Below are 22,888 nucleotides of genomic sequence, written 5' to 3' on the forward strand. Positions count from 1 at the left end.
ACCTGCAACATCCCTACATCATGCAGCATAACCCCCCCCCCCCAACCAGCGTCTTAGATGCACATGAGCGGATTTTCGGTACAGCGTATGATACGGACAGTATAAACCCCATTGATTTCCATTAGGTTGGGGCTCATTCACAAAGGTGTATGCAGTTTTGATACATGAAATGCGCACCCAAACTGTATTTACTGCGTATTTTGTTTGTGTTTTAAGCACGCATTCACTGCGGTTTTCACGCGCTTAAAAAAAATAAAAAAAAATTGCAGCGTCCCATTTTATCACGGACAGAAATTGCCCATTAAAAAAATCTATGAGATTTGCAGGAGAAAGTGGGAAAAAATAGCGACAGTGATTGGGCATGTTAGTTTTTCTTGCATGTGCGAAAAAAATCACTCAGGCATCGCGTACGAAGATAAAGCAGCAGCAAAAACGCTGCGTATTTCATAAACCGAAATTGCAGAGGCCTTTGTGAATGAGCCCAAATACGGTACGGACTCCTCCACAGGGGCATGTGCAACTGCCGTCCATGAAATGCATCGCTTTTGCTGCACGTATTCGGGTATTTGGTCTGGATTTTTTTGTACAAGTATTTATTGCGGATTCTTCACATGCGCAAAAAAAAAGCAAGGCGGCCCAATTGATGTCACTATTTTTTTTAACCGCAGTTTCCTACCAACGCAATGAATATGTGCGCAGCTGCAGATTTACACAATCCTATAGACTTTAATGGGCGATTTTGGTCCGAGAAACAAACGGAAATAGAAAAATGTGCATAAAAAAAATACTTCTGAACAACCCAACGCAAATAAATGGGGCTCATGGTGTCCGTTTAATGTGCGTAACGCGGACTGAAAATACGCCCTTAAGGTATGTTCCTATGGCAGATTCTATAGGGTGTAAATAACCACACAAAACGCACTCAGTTTGTCGCGGTGGTCTTTGCGCTTGATTTTTACGTGTATTTAGATTGTACTTTGCTTTATATGCACGCGGTTTTTAGACATGGAACTGCAAAGTACGTTCTATAATACGCGTCCGTAACCTGGAAACGCAGATATAACGTGCCATTGATTTCAATGGCAAAAAATTAGGGCAGAAAACACGTGTCAGCGATAGGCCGCTTTATTTTCGGTGATTTTAAGGGTACGTTCACACAGCGTATTTTGGCGCATATTTTGGTGTGCATTCTGCTCCAATATACATGCACAGTGTACGGTCCATTGATTTGTAATGGGAGACCGCGCCCCGTCTAAACCACACGTTTTATTCCGATGTGCATTTACAATACACGTCGCAGAAAAAGGGTCACTTTTGTTTTATGCATCGGATTTTGGCTCTGCAATTAAATCGAGCCTCAAAACGTGTTGCCAGATTTGGACGTGTATTTTGACGCGCATCCGTGCCTAAATAACGAAAATTCACTGGGGAGTATTTTAACGTGTATTTTTTCCACCCCGTCAATTACGCCGTGCGAACAAAATAAAAAACGTATTGTCAAGACAGGGATAGTTTCCCATTACAATTCAATGGGATGTGTATTGTGAGCAGATTTTGGCGCGGAATACGTGCTGGACATACCCCAACTCTCTCCCCTCTTGTGGGACTACAGCATCCAGTAAGCGGAATTACAATCCGCAGTAGCTTGCTGGTGAACTACAAGTTCCAGCGAATTTTGCACCTGCATCAACACTAGAACTTGTAGTTCCATTACCCAGCTGCAGAAGTAAGGTGTTCATAGCTGTAGCAAGCAAAGCGTTAATGACCCAGCCTCTTGACATGCCAGCAGGTCTCACAGGTTCCTACATGCATGGCATCATGTGAATGAACACACAAGGGAAGTACCTGCAGATCAGCCCAGAGCCCTCCCAGCCTGCTACCTCCATAGAAGGACAAGGTAAAGTTTTGTCACTTTGCAGGAGGAGTTTAGCACAGAAGTAATAACAAACTTGTATAAATGTGAAGTGTGACCACTAGGGGCGCCCTCCTCATTCTGCTGGGATCACTTTTGCAGGAGTTTCTTTTTCTCTCCCCTGAAAACAAATGTGCTCTTAATTATCATATGTATAAGTGAGTTTCAGGAAGGGGGCTGAACAAGTCAAATCCCATCAGAGCCAAAAGCAGGCAGTAACTTTCAGGGGGCTGGAAAACAGAGCTCTGGAATAAAAGTGCAAGAGGACAGGACGGGGCAGAGGCAGAGCCGCAGCTTCTTCATCACAAAACTCCCTTAGCCCTTGTGCCGGAGGCTGGAGCCCTGAGTGCCCCCCAACAATCACTGCAGCTTGGATTGTACCCCCAGGAAACACTCCAAGAACTTCTGCTAACTTTTTCCTATGTGCGAGCTGGAACTCTAATCTGGAAGGACTTTTCTCCCTGGGATTGTCAACAGAGGACAAAGTCAGCGGCTCCCTGTACTTGTCAGTGACTGAGTGCAAAGCTGGGCAGCCTGGATTTAAAGAAAATTGTCTCCAGTTGCTCCACCAGCATGCAGAACTACAAGTATGACAAGGCAATGGTGCCGGAGAGCAGGAATGGGGGCAGCACCACTCTAAACAACAATAATGGCCCTGGCAACTGCAAGAAGATTCTCCTCATCTTCCTGGATCTATTCTGCCTTATAGTCGGTGAGTTCAGTCTTAGGCTTCTCTTTGCACACAGTGACAGCCCTGCAGCTCTGGAGTGGAGTCCTGCAGCTAGGAAGGGTTTAGTTCTCCGGCAATTACTCCTCTGACAATGCCATGGCCCCAGATTCTCCTTGCAGTTATTATATATTTTAGATGGTTTATGCTACATTGCACTTTGCATTGTATACAGTGTTGCATCGTGTTATACTTTGCATTATATTACGCTTGCTTTGTTATATTTTGCACTATTTTGTATTTTTTTTAATATTGTACTTTGCATCATGTTGTGTTTGCATTACTTCTATTTTGCATTGCTGTTTTTGCTTACAGTACCCTTCCCTCTTGCAGACCTTCTAGCGCTCTCTGATGCCCACCTGGTGCAAAGTCTCCCAATGTACACAATATCTTCTACTTCATATTTACAGGAAATGTTTATGTTTAGGAAAAAGTGATGTGTAACATTGTATCCTGTCTGCTTCACTTCTGCAAACCTTCCCTGACTTCATATCCCCGGAGCCTGCGGGATGAGAAGGGTTGAGTTTCACTTGTATAAATGGTCACAGCAAAAGGGAAAATGTGCAACTATGTGGAAAGCACCTAGCAGATCCAGATCTACTGCTTGTATTCCACAGGTAATAAAGGATTTGTATTGGCCTGTACACCACAATCGCTGATTACATGGATGTGGTGTGGATTTGTGGGTTTCTATCATATGCAGCCTGTGGGCAAATGGAGCAGAACTACTACCCTCAGCATGTTTGAGCAGGTTGCACAATATGACTGTATATGGTGCTCTTTGTGCTCTGCCACCTGTGGGGAGTGAGTGTTTAGATTGTAGCATTGGCTATATAAACCATACAGATAAGGTTGTACACACTACTGTGTGGTCCTACAGAACGCAGCTTAGGGTGTGTTCACACCTCGCTGATTTATTGCGGATTTTGTTGCAGATCCAAATGGAAGATGGGAAACCCGCGGCAGATCTGCGGCATGTGAACACAGAGTTGGGGACAGAATATTTCTGCAAGACTTGCCTAAAGACGCATCTTAATTTCTGTTCACACCTGCATTAGAGATTCTGTTCAGAGCCTCTGGCGCGCATCCGGCATGATATGCCAGACGAAAAGGTCATGCATGCAGGACTTTCTCGTCCATTAAAAATGCCGGACAGGGGCAGGAATCAAATGGACCCCATTATCGTCAATGGCATCCATTGGGTTCTGATATGAGATGGATCCGTTCATCCAGGGGATTCAGTTTTCGGTCTCCCATAACAGAGCAGGAAAACAAAATCTGGCGCAATGTGAATTTAGCCTGAATCTACTGGATTCCTGCTCCATGACCCACATGTATACATGCGGCTTTTCGTGCAGAATTTTCTGGGTCTTGCATAAATATTCTGCACGTGTGAAAGGTCGCTTGTATGTGGGAGAGCCTAGTGCAAAACATCAGGTTCCTGAGAGTGAGCAGCTGGTGCCTGTATGATAGAAGTGTCTGTGCTATGGCATTGCCTGGGTCTCTGGAAGAGAGCTGTCCTGGCAGGACTGGTTCTGTCTTATCAGATTTAAGAGAAATCCTTTCAATATCTTCAAAGAAAACCTCTTCTGCTTTGGTCGGAATTCTCCACATTGCATTCTGCAATCACTGTTGTAGGACTTCTCCTCCACTCAGCTGTACAACCCTTATGAAATGATTTTCCAAAACCACAATTAGACGCTCCCCTTCTCCTTCCAGTGTAAAATCTACAGCTTACTGTTGGCTGTAACTTGATAACTAGGAGTAAGGACAGGCGCCGGGTCTACAATCACTTACAGCAGCAGATATATGATCATATCATTGCCATTGGAGTCAACAATTGCCATATGCTGTCCCTTTAAGAGCAGTGACAAATAGCCCATTCACTCTGGCCTCAAGAACAGTCGCAGTGACTTGCTTCCAAAGGTCATGTCATGCAAGCCTACGCATATCAGGCAACGCATATCAGGCATATATTGCAACGACTTGGCTCTAAACTGCATGTCAACAATGTAGTAAGTAGCTGGTCAATAGTAGATGTTTAAAGTTGACTTAAGGGGTCTCTAAAGCTGAGCTGAATCCATAAATCATGATATAATTGACATCTGGTTTGCATTGTATTCCATGTAACTGAGAAGAGTTGGGGATTGGATAGCATTAGGTCCTTTAAACTTAGTAAGAGCCCCCTTGATATACAGTCTGTTGGCGCAGGTCCACCCAGTGCAGTTGAGATCTCATTTTCTCCTTGTCATTGCTGTTTGCTTGGTTAAGAAGTTTTGTGTTTCCACCAGACTTTAGCTCTGCTTGTATACAGAACCTTTATGGTTCTGCCATTGACTCCGTACTGTAGATGGGCTAGTAAATACCAGCATCAATGCCCTGTCCCTCCAGATTAAAGGCGTAGATCCCAGATAATAGTATCATGAGAGCAGATAAGACTTGGCAGGTTAACCTGACATTTGCACTGTCAATTTTCTAAATATAGGTGCTAATCCGAGGCTGCCGGCTAATCTCTGACCGTAATCCTCAGATTATTGCCAGATCCTTGTTATTCAGTGATTGTCCTTTGATTCTACTCATTCAGCATTTTCTACTCTTGGTCTTGGGGGGGGGGGGGGGGGGGGGGGGGGCAGCTGTCTTGTGAGTCTCCTTGGATCCTTGAGTGTTGGTCACCATGCTCCTCTGAAGACCCTTTAGTGTCACAGGATTCCCTCAAAATTCATTTATGACCAGCAGCTATGAAATGCCCTAATGCGTTCTCCAAGGAGTGGCTATCGTGTGACACTGTGCAGACGCCTCCCAAACATTGAATGCTGCTCCTGAGGTTGACTGGTAATTAGAAACAGACAGAAGATATTGGAAGATGTTTGTATCCGCTGGTATTCATTAAGCAGTTGTCCAGTTGTAAACTACTGATTGCCTAAATAATAATAAATTGGCGGGGGGAGGGGGGAGGTCTGCCATCTGGGGGGATCACTGCAGATCAGTTTTTAGCTTGCTCAGTGTGCTTATTTCAGCAGGCTGCACATGGCTCCATTCTCACTTCAGTGGTCAGGATTGAGATTACAGGCCAAGTTTCCATTCACTTCAATTCAAGCTGGGCCTGCAATACCAAGCTCGGCCACTTGAGTAAGAACACAGCTGGCCGCTTCCTGCAGAAATCGTCTCAGTGCACATGTACACAAAGGTTTAGCCAACTCCTGATTGGCAGGGGTCTCTGGCAATGGACCCCCTGTTGACCTATTAGTAATGAGCTATCCCGAGGATAGGCCATCAATAGTTTATAACTGAACAATCCCTTTAAATTAGTAGTTTAGGTAATGAGCATTAAGAAATGCAGTGGATTTTGGGTCTTTACAGTGTTCTCAACAATAGTCAGTTTAGACCCCTTTCTTCAGTCTTTAGAAGACCCCTATTTTCCATCTCATAGGAAGCCAGTTAAAGGAGTTGCCCAATTGTAAACTATTGATGGCCTGCCCTCGGGATAGGTCACTTGTAATAGATCAACGGGGATCCATTGCCAGGGACCTCCGCCAATCAGGAGTTGGCTAGGCCTTTGTGTACTTATGCGCTTATAGCTCAATTCTCACTGCAGTGGCCAGGCTTGGTATTACAAGCCCAGCTTGCATTAAAGTGAATGGGAATTTGGTCTGCAGTACCACCTCTGGCCACTGCAGTGAGAACAGAGCTGTCTGCTTCCCACAGAAATCAGCTCATTATATGAGCACACTGACCCTGCAAAAACAACGGATCGCTCCGTGCTTACTGTATTGGCCAGACTTCGTATTGCAGGCCAAGTTCCCACTGAAAGGAATAGAAACTATCTGCAATACCAAATCTGGTCACTACAGTATAAGAACAGAGCTGTCTGCTTCTTGCACAAGCATGCTGGCCTGGCAAACAGCTGATTGGCAGGGGGTCCCAGGTAATGGACCCCTGCCATTCTACTCTTGGTGACTTATCTTGTGGATAGACCATCAATAGTTTGTAACTGGATAACCCCTTTAACACTAAAGTAAAGGCTGTTGTATCTTGAGTCAGATGTTTTAGACCAAGTCTATAAATCAGGGAGCCGAGACATTGACTGTCAACAAGATGTTTGCTTTGTCAGGGGGTGGCAAATGTTTCATTAGTAACTTCTGTCCTCGTTATTACAAAATTCCTCAGACCGACCCAGTGGGAGTCATCTATCTTGTCTGCTGATGTTGCATCACCTGACTGGTCCGGGATATGGAATAAAAATGACCAATGTGTGGCCGGGTTCACAGCAAACCACAGAACGCAGTCAGTGTGTCCCATAGGGATAATTGTCGCTGCCCCTAATTATAATCATTATTCTCTGTTCCATCTGATGCCTGTCACATCGACAAAAGCTTCATTAACGAGTCTTCGATTTCTTAAAAAACCTGCACAAAGTACAACATTAACCTCATTTGCATGACAAATTGCACAGCCAGTCTTGTAGTATCACCCAGCACAGACAAGCATGATGGAGTTTCATGACGTACAGATATAGCAAAGTTCAACTTGACACTATAAGTTAACGATGGCACAGAACTTTTTTGCCCATTCAGTAGCTTTTGTTGTTTTAAGGTGAGAGAACTTGTTGCAGCAGGTTATCAGTGTTGGGTTTAATTTTGCTTTGTCTGTATAAGCCGTTATTCATGGAGAAGAAGGTAGTCTTGGATGAAGGAGACCTTCAGCATTAAACTGTGTTAAGCCAACTTTTATAACAACCCAGTCCAACCCAGTGTTTCATTAGTCAGGCATACCAGCCTTTGTCTCAGTAGAATGGAAGGTGCTAGGACCTGCTAGAAGACTCTCAGATAAGAACCAGGACTTCCACTCAACATGGACATTCATTGACAGATGCATTACCTTGAACACAAATGACTAGAAACTGTGCATAGAACCCACCATCTGGGCATTATCCGAGAAACTGCAGGGGTTGTGGACTGGTACAGCAATGTACGGTCAGTGGAGATAAGCACCTTGGTTGGCCAACCCCTCGATGATTTTCGATGATGTTTCTTTTGATAAACGTCTGACAACAAAAAAATACATCTTGATTTTTTCTTAATGTGTTTGGAGGGTTTTCAAGCGGTTCCTGCCCTTGACTTGATGAGGATAGCGATCAATAGGACATGCTAGAAGGCACCTGAGATAAGAACCAGGGCCTCCACTCAACACCAACATTCCTTGACTCCTATTCTTTACCTCGAACACAAATGACTGCAGGCTGTGGTCAGAACCCACAATCTGGTTATGGCCAGGGGAACTGGAGATGTTGTAGACTATTTACACTGAATCGGGAAAAGCAGCTTGGTCGGCCAACGCCTCCATGATCATCTATAAGGTTTCTTTTAAGGAATACCTTGTATAATGAATATTTGACAAGAGCAAATGCATCTTGAATTATTTTAGAAATGTGCTTGGAGAGTTTTCAAGAGATGCCGCCTTTGACCTGATGAGGATAGAGGTTGCTAGGACATAATAGAAGGCATCTGAGATAAGAGCCATGGCTTCTATTCAACACCAGCATTCCTTGACAGACTCCTATTCATTACCTTGAATGACTGCAGTCTGTGGGCGGAATCCGCCAGCTGGTCATTGTGAGGGGAACTGGAGGTGCCGTAGACTGGTACGGTTGTGTACGGTCAATGGCGATTAGCACCTTGGTTATACAACCCCTCAATACCCATCTATGATGTTTCTCTTGAGGAATACCTTGTATTTTCAGAGTCTGTCATCATAAGGAGAGTCGGGCAAGAACATATACATCTTGACTTTCTTAAAAATATGCTTGGAGGGTTTGTAAGAGATGCCTGTCCTTAGAGGTTGCTAGGACTTAGCAAACACCTTAGATAAGAACCAGGGTTTCCACTCAACACCAATATTCCCATGTTACCTGACAGGTTATAATGTATTAACGTGGATAAAACTGAGGGCAGAACCCACCATCTGGACATCGTGAGGTGAACCGGAGGTTAGGTAGACTGGTACGGCTCTGCACAGGCAATGTAAACAGCACCTTGGTCTTCCTACATCTTCACCACTCTCTTCAAGGCTCCTTTTGAGGAGAACCACAGAGCCAAAGTTTTCTTAATGAATGATTGACAGGTGCAAACACTTCTGGGCTTTCCTTGGGAGGATTTACAAGTGGACTTTCTTCATCCCATATTTTCCATGGTCTTAGATGGTATCAAACTTGAAGGGGGTAGGAAAATCCCAAGTATTTCACCAATGTCGGACACAGATTGGAGTAATTTAACCCACCCACTTAATAATATTTACAGAAAAGTTTCTTATTCCTGTGTTGCCACAGTGAAGAGGTTTCAGGACCATCTGGAATAACTTTAGAGATGCAGAGCTTGGGAGGGGGGTTAACCCTTCATTGCTTCACCAGCTGCGTAGTGTTGACTTTTTGATATTTTTTTATCCCCGTCCACCTCGCTGTGGCCTCAGCCGGGCCATCTAGGGACCTGGAGGCTGCAAATATAATAAACCTGAAGATGTCTGCTATGTGGGTGCAGTCCAGATGGGGAAATTTAAACCTTCCAGGAAACGCCTAATGAAACGGCAGGTAGCGTGCGATCCTCCTTTTGTGGTCAGAATTTTCAACAGAAATTTAGCTACTTTTGACTTCTTTTTTTCTTAATTAGTCTCTTTTTTTTAAAGTGGAAATTGGATCTCCCTGTTGGTCTTTTTAAAGGGGAAGGAGCGGAGGGGGCTTCATGCTCCACAGACAGGCTTGACACTGGCAGTTCGGTGATATTTATGTGTCTGTTACCATTTTTTTTATTTTTTGGGGAAAAAACAGTCTTTGATCCAAGCCTTGAAATTTAAGAGGTCTCTTAAGATAGAATCTGATTTGCAGCTTTGGAGGTGACCTTGAGCCGGTCCTTATAGGAATATTTATGGAACTTGATGGGTATCTGACCTGGGATGTGTGCACATACATCTGCATACACCTGCTGGCTCCAGTATACCATGCTCAAATATTTTTTTATGGGAGGAGAATAATCTTCTACATCAAATTAAATGGCACATTAGGATTCTAGCGCCACCTAGTGGTTAGTCATTTTGAAAAACCTTTGTATTTACTGATTGCTTTGGGCAGTATTTCTTTCATGGGCGAAATGCGAGTCTCAAATGGGCGGCTGAGTTAAAGCCCTATAAATTCTGATTCCTATAAATGCTACTTTTAAAGTTTGCCAAGTATAGGCCGAAGCAGAGAGCCATCAGCTACATGACGGAGGGAAAGATGGAATATTCGATATATTAAATGAATTGGAGATTTTCACCTGAAGTCTGTTAGGAGGACAGCAACACTAGGAGCACAACCAATATGGCGAGTTGTGTCCCAGCTTTCCAAGAGTCGAGAAAGGCCAATTTTCAACTATTTTGGAGAGGGCATATATTGGTTTACTTTCTGGAGTCTGAGGAAGCTGGGTGAGAATGCCCACTGGGGGCTGTCATGGCTAAATGTATGTCACCCAGCTCTCCCAGGACTAGAAAGAGGACGAGAATATAAAGAGACCATTGAAGTTCATATATTGACTGCGGAAATACTAATATTGGCTTTACCATTCTGAACATTTCCGGGCTTCCAGGTCAGTTACAAATTAACCAAGATATAGCCTGAGAATGGAAGCTGGAGGAGATTACATGCTCTGCAGACCGGGCCAGGGTCAAAGTCTTGTCAGAGCCTTAGGCAGGACAGAAGGGTCAGGAGAGTTCCTCTGCAGAGTTTACCTTCCAGGGTCTTCATGCCCCATATAGTCCTGTCATCTCGGTGGCACCGGACACAAGATCGCGATTTGCAACAGGAACTTTTACATTTTACAGTTTGACTTTTTCTGATGAATTTTTGTGTTTTTCTTCCGGATTTTTCCCTGTGGTTTTCAGGCCGGATGACGTCTTCTCTTCTTTGCTAGGGCTGATGGCGAGAATCCAAGTGTATTTAGTAGACTGTAAAATCTGCTGGTTTTGTGGGAGCAACTGACAGGAAAACACGAACGTCACCGCGGGCCGTCCCTCCAATTCCCATCCATGCACTGACTGATTCCACTATTTGGGGAAGTGGATAGGACCGGTTTTCCCTTTAGATTAGATTTACTTGATGGAATTTGTTAGATTGGGGATTCCCTAGTAATTCTGGATTTAAATCTGGCCATACACACATAACCCCAATGAGATGGTTGGGTCAATGCTTGGACCATGCATGAGCAGCACTTTATATTCCATATCACACTTTTTTTTTTAATAAGGCATGAAAGGTTTGACAGCTGGGGCCAACACCTAGGTAAGACCAAGACCTAGCTTGTCTACGCATCTGGTAGTCGGGTATGAAGTTACCCAACTGTAGGTAAGACCAAGACCTAGCTTGTCTATGCATCTGGTAGTGGGGTATGAAGTTACCCAGCTGTAGGGCCAAAAATGATTAAGGAACCCTCAGTGGACTTCTGATTACTCCAAGATCAGTTTCCAGGATCGTCCATTAGACAACCACCCATAGACATAAAGTCAACTCATTGCCTAGGCATTGGCCAGATCTGGCTGTAAAGGCTTTGGGGCCATGGGCTGCTTCCGATTAAAGGGGTTGTCCCAAGAATAAACTTATCCCCTTTCCACAGGATTTATGTCTGATCAGTGGGGCCATCAGATCACAAGAACAGCGGTCTTGTGTCCTGCTATATGATTAGAACGCTGACTAGGCATGCACATTGTCGCTCTAATACTCTCTACGTGACTGCCAAAGGGAAGCAGAGTACTTTTCATACAAGGTAGCCTAACTTTAGTCTTCTAGTCAAACCTTGAGTGGAAGCTGAAAAGTTTTGACTTTCACATTCTTCCCTCCCCAATGGACAACCATATGTACTCACACCCAACAGTTATACCCACCACCTATTGGTATTTACCACCCAGCTGACGAATGCACATGAAACATCTGAAGACATCGTCTACAGTTAACCCAAAGCTTCAAAATCTTGGACAACTTATAGGCAATCCTAAACCTGCAACACTTTCTGCAGACTCCATCTTTGTATCACCTTCCGTTACAATGTTGCAGAACTCTCCCCTGCCTCCATGTATCTCCTGTCTGTGCTCATCCACTGTGACCTCATTGTCTTGTCGCCATCTACCTTTTCGTGCTTTCCCTCCAATCAGCCATTTGATTAGGAAATCAAGAAGAGCGGAGAGGGGGCCGAGAACAATGTCCCTTTCAACTGCCTGATCTAATTTAGTATCTCTGAAAAGTGAATACAGCCTTGTGCTCCGCGCTTTCACCGGCCATAGAAATGCCTCTGTGAATGCCAATTCATGCCGTCCATAACTCCAAGCGAGCCAAATGGCCGTTAATTTTTTTTTTTCCCACCAAGTCTATTGAAACTTCTGCACAATAGACATTGTTTCAGGGCCGTCTCCTTGGCGACCACCATTGATGCCCAATTGCACATCTCAGTCTCCATAATCCTCGTCTTGTTATATCACCACTTGTAATTGTCCACCTTCATTCGTACACTAAAGAATCGACCAAACTGCGCTGCCGGATGACGAGTCAAAACGTGACGACTTGCATCATTCATCAGCCGTGTTCGGCGGCAGCTCCTGACACATTTTAATAGTTACACATGATTAATTGATACTTTGCAACCTGTTTGCCGGCAGAGCCGTGTTGTGTTGAGACTTGCAGAAAGTCTCTCACTGAAAGCGAGGATGGCTGCGTCCTTAAATTACACAGCGCCGGTTTATGAGCTCTCCCTAATAGGAGTGTGAAAATAGTGCTTTCCCGGAATAAAAGGCCTGAGCTTTGTGGAGCGGCTTCAATACGCCCCTGGCCCATTGTCAAAGGCCTATTCAGACGGAGGCTTTAGCTGAATGGTGCAGTGATTAACATGGGAGACAGGATCTGCCGCGCTGGGGTTCACAGCACCTCGAATGGGACAAGGCTGGAATCTGAGGGAGTCGGGGACAAATACACAGTGAGAACGTCCCGGGGAACATTAATAATGTGTGGAGTAGAATAGTATTGTTCTGTCATGTTGGGGGTGTACAGTATGCAGGGTATGGGAGAGGTCTCTGGTCGTGTTTGGGTGATCCTGGTGGCTGTAGTGCTTATATACAGAGTATAATCGACTTGTATTATGGTCCTGTCTAGCAGTCACATCGGACGGTGTGATGTTATAATGGTCATGTCCAGTAGTCAGGCAATGCTGGATTGTAGTGTTCTACATTAAATCACCACTTTATTAGAGACCCCCATCTAGTAGCGTTGGGCTCCTTTGGCCTTCAGAACTGCAGCAGTCCGTCGTGGTGTAAATACCACTCGGTGATTAAATTGTTCTGCAGGAATATTGGCCCCTGCGGACAGGAAGCTTCTTGTAGTTGCTGCAGTTTAGATGGAGGTGCTGACATGTTCTGGAAGGGGTCATCGATTCATGCTGCTTGCGCCAAATTCTGACCTCCCATCAGCATGGAGCAACAGAAGTCTAACCAGGAAATGTTTTTCCACTGATCATTGATACTATTTTTGGGCTCTTTTGCCCGCTGGAGTCTCGCCTTTTCTGTTTCTCTTAGACCCAATGGTGCTGGAACTGGTAGCCTGCTGTTATCCCATCCGTGCGGAGGAACGGCGAGTTGTGCGTTTGGACACGTTAGTTGGAGCTCCAGCGTTGTATTCTGACTGTGCAGCCTGTTGGTCAGAACGATTCCTGACATCCTCCTCCGACCCCTTTCAATGACTAAATGTTTCTGTCCGCAGGATCCCCTCTCGCTGGACGTTTTTCCTCGATCGCGCCATTCTCTGTATACTCTCCACACTGAAAGAAGTTGACTGTGAGGCCCCAGCTAGTCTATCACGGTTGACCCAGCCTCATTAAAAGTCGCCCAGATCGCTGGATTTACACTGAAAATTATCCACGACAAACTTGTGACGTGATTTTATGCCGCACTCCGGGGTCACGGGGAGAATTACCATACAGGGGGCGCCAATTGTGAAGGGCCCAGGGATTTAATAATGGGGCCATTGAATGTATACAATATAATGACTTGTATTCTGGTCATGGAGGGAGTTGTAGATTTCTATGTATCGGACAGATGACTTGTGGTCATGTTCAGTGGTCACTTGGATTAGTAGACGGCTTAAGCCCAGAGATGTCTCCAGCTTGCAGTCGGCTGACTTTGCCCCGTAATTCTAAGTCATCCGACTAAACTTCAGTTACTTCATCTGGTAAAATACAACAACCATCGAAACACACAAGAGTTTATTAGTTGGGGTTAATCTTGCCGATCGGCTGTCCACCGGCAGGACACTGGAAGCCGTTAGCCTTGACTCCATCATGGAGTGTGAGTCCCAGCGCTCTCTTTGAACCCGCTACACGTTCCTAATCCCTCTTTGTTTTTCTTTTAAGAAATTGCTTTTATTCCCTTCCCATGAAAAGGTTTCCTTGGAACAGTCTGTCTTCTAAGATTTCGAGGCCTATTATGAACCACAGACCTGCTGGCAGAGTTCGGTCTCTTCTCAAACATTTCACCAGTTCAGATCTTTGGGGTTCAAGTTCAGGATACCGAGCATCTGAAAGCTGCGGGCTAAAAACAATGAGGCTTTTCAGGAGGACAGCGCCCGTTGGCGTGAATGCAAAGCTATTTCTTTAGAGAACACTTGGGAATGTGCAGAAAACAGGAGTCTACGATTACAGACAGCGCATTTCAGCTGGAGTTCTGCGTTCGGCTTCTGGTTGGATTTTCTTTCGTGCGAAATCCATTTGGAAGAGGAGAAAAAAAAATCTTCAGAAGTTTTTGTGTTTGTCTTGGAGGTGGAGCCGCGTCCTGAGTGGCCATAAATTAGCCAGGAATTGATCTGTCGCCTTTGATGTGAAGCGAAGTGGCACCTCCGGGTGGAAGGAGCGATGGTTTACACATATTTTTCCTCTTCCCGCCCAGAATTTCCCTTTCGGTAGTTCCAGGATTAAGTTCTTAATTTTTTTCTTCTACTTCAAAATGTCTTTTTTTTAAATTTATTATTGGAATCTATTTAAATTCAATTTAAAAAAAAGTTACCTTAAAGGGGTTTTAGTATTCTAAAAAACTTGTCCAGCAGCAGGGCCAAAAGTTAAAAAAATAGATCATGCTCTCCTCTGACACTCAACGTGGGGCTGGGTGGCTCAAACTGTCCTGGCATTGGCTTCTGGGTAGACGGCGGGGTGGAAGCACATGACTGTTGCAGCCTATCCGAGGCCACACCGTCCTTGTCGGCACTCCTGGTGCTCATATCCTGGGTGTCTTGATGCTGTCTACCCGGAAGCCAATGCAAGGGCAGTGGGATCCACTCATCTTCACGTTGGAGGAGAGGCGAGTATTATCTGTTTTTCTTTTTTTATTGTGGGTCCAGTTGCTGGAAAAGTTTTTCTAGTAATAATAAAACTCCTTTAAGGATAACGCTTGTTAGAAGGTTGGACATTGACTTGTATAAAGAAGCTACCTTCCAATAGGTGGCGCTGCAGAGACTTAAAGGTGTCCATACACATTAAATAGACGTTGGCCGCAGCAGGATCGCTAGACACTAGTTTGCAATCATATGGGATATTCGTGAAGAATAATCTGTCAGCCTAATGATTGGCATCTATCTAAGGTGTATGGCCACCATAGGACTTCTTCTTACCTACTTTGACTGGATTGGCTATGGGTAGGCTGCAAGTTGAGCCATACTTTCCTAGATTGAAGTCAGATGTTCAGGACAATTGGTTGGGTCTCCAAGAAGATTCTTAGGCTATCAGCATTCTGTCCGTAAGAGCAAGTTGCACCTGAGACACTCGGGTAGACCTTGCATTGGACACCAGTGCACATGCTGCCCTATATACACGGACAGCGCACATTGGCATACATTGGCATGTCCTATTTCTTGTTTTTTTTCACGCAGACCATCTGTCCATGTGAAATGGCCATGTTTATAGCTCCATAGGCAGTAATGGGGCCATGAGCCGTCTCTGGAATTATACAGACAGCATATGGTCCCAAAATACAGTTGTGTACGGGAGGCCTTAAGGTCCCCCATACACACTAGTAACCTGCAGATTTTGGCAGGGGCGGATGGCTCTCTGTGTATGAGAGCAGCTCAACTTTTGTTTCACAGATGATGTTGAGGAAAGAAGGGTTGTTGACATTAAATTTTAATGCCCGATCATTTTGTACTTCAGGAGATAAGCCAAATGTTCATGTGCATGGCGGCAGCTGGGGAAGCAGATGCCAGCCAAGCAGTTATTTGGCTGGCAGCTGTTGAAGATATATGGGTGCCTTAGATGGCACTCTGTACGGACCCTCCCTCCCCCCAAAAAACAAAAAAACTATGTATGCCACTGAAAGACAGTCTGCCTGTATTCTGCTAGCTAGATAGCAGCAAACCCACACCAGAACAGCTCAATGAATAAATACAGTACCAGGCTCAGTACATAAGTACAGCCCCAGAACCAAGCTCATAACCTACAAGTTTTCCACCTTCGGTGGAGACAAGATGCACCAGTACCGGACTAGTAGCCTCTCAGTTGTGCATCGGAATATCAGTGGAGAGAAGACAGAGCCAGAAGACAGATGAGATAATCTGCCCAGGCAGACCTTAGTGAGGAGATTGCCCCCAGCGTATATTCACCTGGTCTTTCCCCCACAAGCTGGTGGCTGGCGCAGTGTGACTGCACGGGTCACACGTAGCTAAGGCTGACCATGTCCACACACTGACCAGACTTACTGAATAGCCTTGACCCATTTGGGCCACAATTACTTGGTGACCAAGTAGACCTGATTTCTGATTCATGTGCATGGGACCAGTTCTTGCCGTAGGGGAATTTCCCAGTAATTTTCAGATATTCCGGTTAGTGCCTTTTGGTTATACAGTTACTTGGTTAATTTACCTCTTTCTAATTATTAACTTGTGTGTTGATACAACTTTACTGGAGGATTAAACAATGGAAAGTTCTTAAGCGAATGCACAAAGATAATCCTGGCTATAGAGCAACATAATACTGGTCCCCAAGGGGGAATCAAAATGGGAAGTTGTATTAATTATGACGCTTGACTTTGAAAGTTACTTAGATTTTCCACCATGTGTCCATTGCTTTATCTCTTTTGATTGCCAGCTCTTGGGAACAACGTCCTCCATGGTCTGTTCCCAGTGCACAATCATTATTGTCCAGCAGCACAGATTACATTGGTGCTACAAGTGATAATAGTCTTCTGGGGAGCCTTCTCTCTTCCATGCCGTCATATCCTTCAGCTCTCGGACTGCACATCATCACTTCATTGTGGTTTCGGCTCCTCCAACCCCCAGCGATATTGTGTCTGCCATACTGCTTGGGGTTTTCTTCCAGCTTTCCCACTTGAGCTGTCTCGAAAGACAATGGAGAGCCAATCTGTCAGCACAAGCTTATCTGCAACCCTTGCTTACAAAGCAGATAGCAGCCCTCTGTAGAGGCTCCCAGGCGTTAATGATTAGATGGTGCCAAGTCAAGATGTTGGGTGCTGGAGAGCAAACAGAGGCAGGGAAGAATGCATTTGATGTGGAGGAGGTAGGGAGGCCATGGCTCTACAGAGATGAGCGTGCGCTCACAAGGGCGAGATCTCATAAGAGACGGGTATTTGTTGGTGTGGAGACTTGGACCGTCTCATCAGGAGGGTGAATGGAGTCGGGCGCACATTACTCAACACCATCTCATTTTCCATTGACAGAACAACCAGGATAGATACTACAGAGGAGATGCAATTACCCAACGCGCTCTGTAATATACTATACTTCCTTTCTTTCTCCAGTCTGTTTAATGACAGGCCGCACAGACATTAGAAGATAATTAGCCTTTACTTGTGGGAGTGGAAGGGTCTTTAATTACCCCTCTCCCTCCTCTACACTGAAGTGTCAGAAGCTCATCTTTCTCCCCCCACAGCCTATATTAGCTTTGTATTTTACCATCTGGGCTCCCTGAAGAAGTCCGATCCAGAATTGGTAATCCCAGTGATCTCAATAGGCATTCAGCCTATCCAATCACTAGAGAGCAGCAGTGACATCACTGAGAATGCAGCCTATCCATCACTAGAGAGCAGGAGTGACATCACTGAGAATGCAGCCTATCCATCACTAGAGAGCAGCGGTGACATCAGTGAGACTGCAGCCTATCCATCACTAGAGAGCAGCGGTGACATCAGTGAGACTGCAGCCTATCCATCACTAGAGAGCAGAGGTGACATCACTGAGAATGCAGCCTATCCATTCACTAGAGAGCAGCAGTGACATCACTGAGAATGCAGCCTATCCATCACTAGAGAGCAGAGGTGACATCACTGAGAATGCAGCCTATCCATCACTAGAGAGCAGTGGTGACATCACTGAGAATGCAGCCTATCCATTCACTAGAGAGCAGCGGTGACATCACTGAGAATGCAGCCTATCCATTCACTAGAGAGCAGAGGTGACATCACTGAGAATGCAGCCTATCCATCACTAGAGAGCAGCGGTGACATCACTGAGAATGCAGCCTATCCATCACTAGAGAGCAGCGGTGACATCACTGAGAATGCAGCCTATCCATTCACTAGAGAGCAGAGGTGACATCACTGAGAATGCAGCCTATCCATCACTAGAGAGCAGCGGTGACATCACTGAGAATGCAGCCAACCATTCACTAGAGAGCAGAGGTGACATCACTGAGAATGCAGCCTATCCATCACTAGAGAGCAGAGGTGACATCACTGAGAATGCAGCCTATCCATTCACTAGAGAACAGCGGTGACATCACTGACGATGCCACCTATCTTTTAGTTCTCCTGCTCTTCTATTACTTCCCTCAGCAAAAACTTCAGAAACAAGCTGGGATAATAAACCCTTCCATCCTTCTGTAGGTTAACTGCTGCCACATAAATGATAGTCACCAGTTAGACCCCAGCAGTCGTAAGGTAACTTTACATGGGACGACTGTTGGGTGCAAGAGCGCTCTCCAGCCATCCCGCCAACTACCACTCCTACCGTTCTGTGAATGGAGTCTGATCATTCCCGCCCGCCTCCATTCTCCGTAAATAGGCCGGGGTTCGTTGATGAACTGTCTGTTTACCCGCCTGATAGTCGCTTGGTTTTTAGTTGTGCTAAAAAAGAGGCGACTGCGACAAGGGATTTCTCGCTCCATGCCCTTTCAGCGGCCGCTTGTACGCAGAACAGCTATCACACAAATCGCCCGTGTAGAGGTACCTTAATTCTCCCGATTAAAGGGGTTGTATCACAATTGCAAGTTATTTGCTATCCAGGGGATATCCACAGGATAGGGCATAATTTGCTAATCGTTGGCGGTCTCACTGATGAAATGGGTGGAGGTGGTCTCGAAGGGGAGTCCCATGCCCGCTCTCCTGTCACTGCAGGGGTCGCTTCTCCCCCGCAGTCATGTTACAGTGAATGAAGTGCTGGCTGAGCATGTGTGGTCAGCGCTCCATTCATTTCAGTGGGGCTGACAAATACCCGAGTGGGTGCTGCTAGATTATCTCCGCTGTCACATTGAAAGCGAATGGAGTGTTAGTGCACTTGCACAACCAGTGCTTCATTCATTCCCCTCACTGCAGGGGGTGCAAAGACGACAACAGGGGACACATGGGTCCCATTCAGAGCAGTGAGACCTCCACCAATCTGCAAATTACCCCCTATCTTGTGGATAGCAGATAACTTAAAATTGTGGTACAACCCCTGTAAATGGCATTCCAGGCTGCCTTGGTCATTGAACCCCCCCCCCCGCCTGTGATGATGCTTTGGCCGGAAAAGCCACATAATTACACCCCCTTGGTCCCGCTCTGAGCCGCTGCCAGCTCCTACCCTCTTTATTAGGTGCTGCAGTTTTCTTGTCTCACAGGGTCTTGAGGAAATACCGATATACAAAACTCATCACATCCCCCATTGGTAGAGTCGTTGCTCCCTCATTCATTGGAGCGGTGACTAATACATCCCAGTGGCTGATTATTCCAAGGGGCAAGAAGTTGAATGAGGGTCCTGAAACGTGACCGTCTGGGTATGTGGGAGCCCATGTCTGTGAGCACCTGAGCGATGCACTGCCTTACATTACTGCAACATTGTAGCCAAGTCTTCATTCTCCCTCCAACTGTTGCAGAAAGTTATCCCAGCCAAGTTAAACTTTGCTCCATCTGTAGAGCATTGCAGCCAATTGAATATGCACAGGAGGGTTTGTGGCCCAGTGGAACCCAAGAGCGGGCGCCACCCTCTGTGCCCATTGCAGGCCGCTGGAGCGGAGCTTTGTCTACAGGAGGACATTCAGCTGATCCATGGCATTTTCTATAGCCGGACAGTGCGGATATTGTGCCGCGATGTTGTGAATGACAGATTTTTTTTCCCTCATTTGGCTGCAGAGCTTAACCTGTTCACTCCTGGTGGGCATTAGACAGGCGGCACAGAGGGGGCACACAATGCTTCCTTCATAGCCGGCCCTTTGTCTTTCTGGGAGTAGGAGAGCGGTGAATGGAGGTCAGCGGCTCAGCCATCATCATAGTGAAATCCCTCCCGTGGGAATTGAAAGAACTCCCTTGTCACCATGTGATCCCCACAAACCTGCGTGCCACAGTACAATGGCGGGGGATTTAGTGCGGCAGAATTCCTATTCAGACCAGGTGATTGAGCAAATGTAAGCATAATTAGCCCGGCGTGAATGCCAGCGCTATTCCAGGGCAGTTTGGATGCTGCTCACGTTGAGTGTTGCTCGCTGGCACCATTCAGGCAGCGCTGCTGGTTTGGGATGCTGAACCGCTTCCTGCAAGTTTATCTAATCTGTCTCTCTAGGATTCAAAGAAGCTTTATTGGCGGGACTAAATAGGCATCAGCATTGCCAAAGTCATTAGGAAATAGGGATAGCGACATGGGGGTGGCCGTTTGGGACCGGGGATCTAGGGGGTAAGGCAGAGGCGCAACTTGAAGCTCCTGAGCCCCAATGCAAAATCTGTAATGGAGCCCCCAACTATAATGCTTTAGTCATAGTACTGGGCTCCCTATATGGAAAAGAGAGGCCTTATGGGCCCCCTAAGGCTCCTGGGCCCGGGTGCAACCGCATCCCCTGCATCCTCTATAGTTACGCCCGCGGTAACGACTATATCTCATATCTATCTCATCTCTCCAATATAATTGCCATCACAGTTCCAACTCTGTGAATTCCACCCAGCTTTCCTAGATTCCCCAATGTATCACTACGGGTGCGACCTCTGCAGGGGAACTCTGCCTTGGCTTTTGTCGCAGTTCCATGGATGAATCTGGACGTGTTGAATGGATTTGTTGCTGGTTTGCTGCAGAATTTACTTTTCGCATTGAACTGGGTGAAAGCGCAGCGAACCTTTCACATGCTGTGGATGGAAAATTCGGATTCCGCATGGATTCATTCCAGCCGCATGAGGATGCAAGATTTTAAAAACTCATCAACTTAGCATTTTTGCTGCAGAATCATGCAGTATTTACTGTCTTTGTGCAAACGCCCTAAAGTCGCTTTCTCACAGGACCGATGCTGTAGGACTCCGCACCAACACCCGCAGGAGTAACCTGCAGATTTAGAAGTGGAATTGAAGATGATAGAATTCTGCCGCAACCGCATCAAAAGCCGCATGAAGACGCATGGATTTTGGTGCTGATTTTTGAATATTCCATCCCGTGTGAGAGCGCCCTAAAGACTGTGTGACCGCCCCTGTGGGTGCAGACCCGATGGCTCCAGGCCAGTCCTTGCAGCAATAATGCCACCCCGCGGTATATTTTTCTTCCGTAGTTGTCAGTATTTTCGGGGGCCATCAGTGACAGAAGTGATGGAGTGTCTGATACTCCTTATACATAAACTTAGGAAATACCTTAAAAGCCCCCCCCCCCCTTTTAAGAAAGTGATTAGTGGATTTTTGGAGGGATTCTTAATATTTCCGCTCTGCGCGGCCCCGGCCCGGGTTTTCATCCACATTCATAGCCGGGCGCTGTTTTTGCAGGTGGCAGCTGTCGACGCTGAAGAGAGATTTCCAGATCCACAATAGATACATTGACAGAGCCGTCGGCTGGAGCGCGGCCGGGACGCACAAGATACATAAATTTGCTGCTTTATGGCCGCATCCTGGGATTCTGCTGAATCGGATATTACATTAAGCAGCCATTCACCAAACGGCGGCAAACGTGGAGCTGCAGGAACCCAGTGTTTACTATTATTGCTTTTTACGAGATTCAGTAACGTCGTTACTGCGGCGGAAATCGCCCATTAAAGCCGCCGCGTACAATCCTGCACTGTCCTTAAATTGGCTACTGCGACCAAAATGCCGTTAAATAACCTTATATTTCTCTCCGCTGTTTTGCTTTAAAGTGGCGCTGACTCATTAAAATCAACTGAATGGATTTCCCCTCAAACCATAAATATCCCTAATCTGTTTCTAGGTTGGGACCCAGCTTTCCCAGACACCTGAATGTCAAATTAGCTACTTTACTTTCCCTACTAAGTTACAGGCTGCTGTTTTTTTCTTCGACCATACTTTACACTGCAGCTTTGCTTGTCTAGCTTGGCTGCTTTGTATAAACACAAGCTCAGGCAGACTTTGAATGCTAAATCTGGCCAGATACCTAGTGATACATCTCCTGCTAATGGCAGAATACTGGTCCACCATGCTTAACACTGCAGCTCCTCCTAATCAGACTGGCTTACTGTGTTGGAGAGGAGGCTGCAGGATGGCTGTTATTCTTGCACCAATTTAGTGTGTTGTGAAACGCACAAACCTTGCATGGAAACACAAGCCATTGTTTACAAGAGCGATTTTTCTCTCGCAGCATGCGCTAATTTTGGGCAATCTCACCCTTTATTTTTTATGGGACCACAAAAAAATTGCACTCACTCACATGCGGAGGCGACTTTCATGCAAGTGCGATCCAATAGTTTTCTTATTGATATAGCATATGATTTTTAATGCACGTGAAAATCACTTGGACCGCGATGGGATGCATTTCCCTTGCGAAACACATAGCCCTCACATAGAGAATGGCGCGTTTACCATTATGATATATTGGTTCGAGATTTCGGACTGTTATTGCGCTTCTCTGTGTGAATGCATATCTGTGCATGACCAAGGGTTGTACTCCGGGTTGCACTCTTCCCCTTTGCTTTTTTTTTAACCTGCCATAGACTTCTATAGCAGCTTTCTGAAAGATCGGACGAATCAATGGGTTCGCTTCGTCACGTTTTGCGGGTGTGAATTTCATGCCTGCA

At 45.8% G+C, this 22,888-nt stretch overlaps 1 protein-coding gene across 2 annotated transcripts in view; it reads left to right on the top strand.

Moving 5' to 3' along the window:
- Positions 1–2,029: 2,029 nt before the first annotated feature.
- The window catches only part of PLPP3 (phospholipid phosphatase 3), a 55,759-nt gene continuing 34,900 nt past the window's right edge, over positions 2,030–22,888 (top strand). Inside the window, exon 1 of one of the 2 annotated variants that reach the window (XM_066597883.1) lies at positions 2,030–2,624. In XM_066597883.1, coding sequence (XP_066453980.1) covers positions 2,486–2,624 — 139 coding nt within the window. In that variant the 5' untranslated portion in view covers positions 2,030–2,485. The remainder of the gene's footprint in view (positions 2,625–22,888) is intronic. The other variant, XM_066597882.1, reaches the window with a different exon arrangement.

The sequence above is a fragment of the Eleutherodactylus coqui genome, chromosome 3 (genome assembly GCF_035609145.1).
Source record: "Eleutherodactylus coqui strain aEleCoq1 chromosome 3, aEleCoq1.hap1, whole genome shotgun sequence".
NCBI lineage: Eukaryota > Metazoa > Chordata > Amphibia > Anura > Eleutherodactylidae > Eleutherodactylus > Eleutherodactylus coqui.